The 2,500-nt window shown below is 34.5% G+C and overlaps 1 protein-coding gene across 1 annotated transcript in view; it reads right to left on the reverse strand.

Annotated features, from left to right (window-relative positions):
* Positions 1 to 1,652: 1,652 nt before the first annotated feature.
* Positions 1,653 to 2,500, reverse strand: part of HELRODRAFT_175491 (hypothetical protein) — a gene marked incomplete at both ends in the record, with an annotated part of 1,494 nt that continues 646 nt past the window's right edge. The window contains one exon of the mRNA XM_009022923.1: positions 1,653 to 2,500. This exon is cut by the window's right edge and continues 646 nt beyond it. Within this exon, the coding sequence (XP_009021171.1) occupies positions 1,653 to 2,500 (848 nt within the window).

Genomic DNA, 2,500 nt, shown 5'->3' on the forward strand with positions numbered 1-2,500 from the left:
TAGGTACATGTTGAACAAACTGAAGATCCGCATTCTATCCGGTTAAATGAAATATTTGACACATTCCAATTCATCAATAAAATTGATGAACCAACACATTCATATCCTGGCTGGCGTTCTGGATTTGATTGTCAGTTCTCATGCTTTTCCTGTTACCAGCATGAAAATATTTCCTAATGGAGTAATATCCTATTACAGTCTCACAAGAGTTGATTCTCCAGCTACATCGACTTTTCATCTCAGGTCTGGTGATTTGAATTTGCTGTCTGTGCCAGTCACACGTTTGCAGATTGGTCCAAAAGACATTGCTGTTGCTGGTCCGCTGTTTGGAATGGTCTTCCACCGGCGTTTAGAAGATCTCTGGACTTTTGTTGGAATTATTTAAGAAAGACTTGAAAACATTTTTATTTTCTTTTAAACTGTAAAAATTGGGACTTTCTTAATTTTTGTTTTTCATATCTCGTTACGAACATTTTGGTTTTTTAATGTGAGCGCTCATAAAACAGTTTTAATAAGCGCTAACAAACTGCTCTTAACAATTATACATACATACATAAATACATGATCTGAGGTGCTTTTGAAGGCCCCTATCTAGCCAAGACCCGGTCAAATAATCTCTCCTCCCCTGTTTTGAAGTCACAACCACTTGGAAACTGTACAAATGTAAATTCAATTTTAATTTTTCATTGTGATGTGGGTAGGTATGTTGTTTCTATGATAACTTATCTTATCTCGAGTTTGCCGTTCATCTGGTTTAATAACTGATAGCAGTTCAAATCTTTCTTTTAACGAACTCGTCAATTAAGCCACGCAAACATCGTCATCATCGTCATCATCATCATCATCATCATCGTCATCCTCACCATCATCATCAACTTTTATACATAAATCAAACTTCAAATATTTGTAGTAGGTAAATAAAAGTTCAAGGACGTCGGTCTATTTGTATGTATGTGTATCGGTTTGTATGTGTGTGTATTTGTATGTGTATTGGTTTGTATGTGTGTGTATATGTATGTGTATATTTATGTATTTACTTGGGTACATTTGTATGTATGCGTGTATATTTATATTCGTATGTGTATATGTATATGTATATATATATATATATATATATATATATATATATATATATATATATGTATATATGTATTAACGTGGGTACATTTGTGTGTAGGTGTGCATATTTGTATGTGTGTATCTGTATGCATGTGTGTACATTTGTATGTAGGAGTATGTCTCGATTGTGTACGTGTGTGTACGTGTGTGTGTGTGTGTGTGTGTGTGTGTGTACGCTTGTTTGTGTGAGTGTGCATTGGTTTGTGTATGTATGCGTTGTATGTATGTGTTTTTGGTACTAGTGCTGCTGTCATTATTATTATTGTTATTATTGTTATTTTTATTATTATATTATTTTGAAAATAGGACACATTGAACGGAGCTAATCTTTAACAATATCTTTTACCAAATGGCTTAGCGTCTTACAAATTAAACATGATATCATAATAATAATAGTGATAATATAAAATAGTAACAATAATAATAATCAAAATAAATAATAATTAAATTAATTAATCAATTAATTATAGTTAATATTCAATAAAAATGATCCACGAACTTAAGAGATTGATAGAGGCTGATAACTTGTTTGGCTAATGCTGATCAATATGAGCGGCTGATTCGTTTGAAACTTTTACATTACGAACGGCGGAAATAAATTTCGTACCGCCGACGATTTCGAAACTTTCATCTTCGTGTAAATGAAGCGCTAAATTATTTTCGAAAAAACGCCGACAGAAAGATGACCGAACGTTGTTTGGTGTCGAGATGTCACATTTTTCGTAGCGTTGAACCGTAGCGAAGTAGTCGGATATCCAGAATGTCGATTCGGTATTTAGGTGCTTGATGGAATGGGAACATCGCTCGTCATGAATCTCGAGGCAAACAGACGGCCTTATTATAACCGTTCGTGACGGTAACTCTGAATTCAAATCGACAAAAAACCGCGATTGAATCGTCTTCAAGTTAATATTCGATCTGTCTGCAGTACTTGAATTAGTGATGCTACTGTTAAAATTATCGGTATCGGTATAATCGACTATAAAATATTGTCGAACAAGGGAATATGTTTCGACGACGAAATTTGGACTCGAGTAACTGTGTATCGTTTGCATGATTTTTGACACTGAGGGGTACGAATTTTTAGGGACGAAGAAGTCGTTAGGGGCAAGAAGAATGATGTGTTTATACCGGTACATATTTCTTATTAAACATTCGATTCGAGAAAGTGATTTGTATAGCGCTGTAATATTTTGATGAAAGGACGACGGTGACAATGACGTCATATTTTCAAATGGTGACGTCAGAACTTTGATGGAGATGAAATGATGATGGTTATAATAAGGGGTGACGAAATCAGAAAAGGCGTTGTAATCGGTATCAGGGATGAACACAGTGAAATCGGTAACACCGATTATTTTGTGAAATTCGAACCATTCGA

The sequence above is a fragment of the Helobdella robusta genome (assembly GCF_000326865.2).
Source record: "Helobdella robusta unplaced genomic scaffold HELROscaffold_34, whole genome shotgun sequence".
Classification (NCBI taxonomy): Eukaryota; Metazoa; Annelida; class Clitellata; order Rhynchobdellida; family Glossiphoniidae; genus Helobdella; species Helobdella robusta.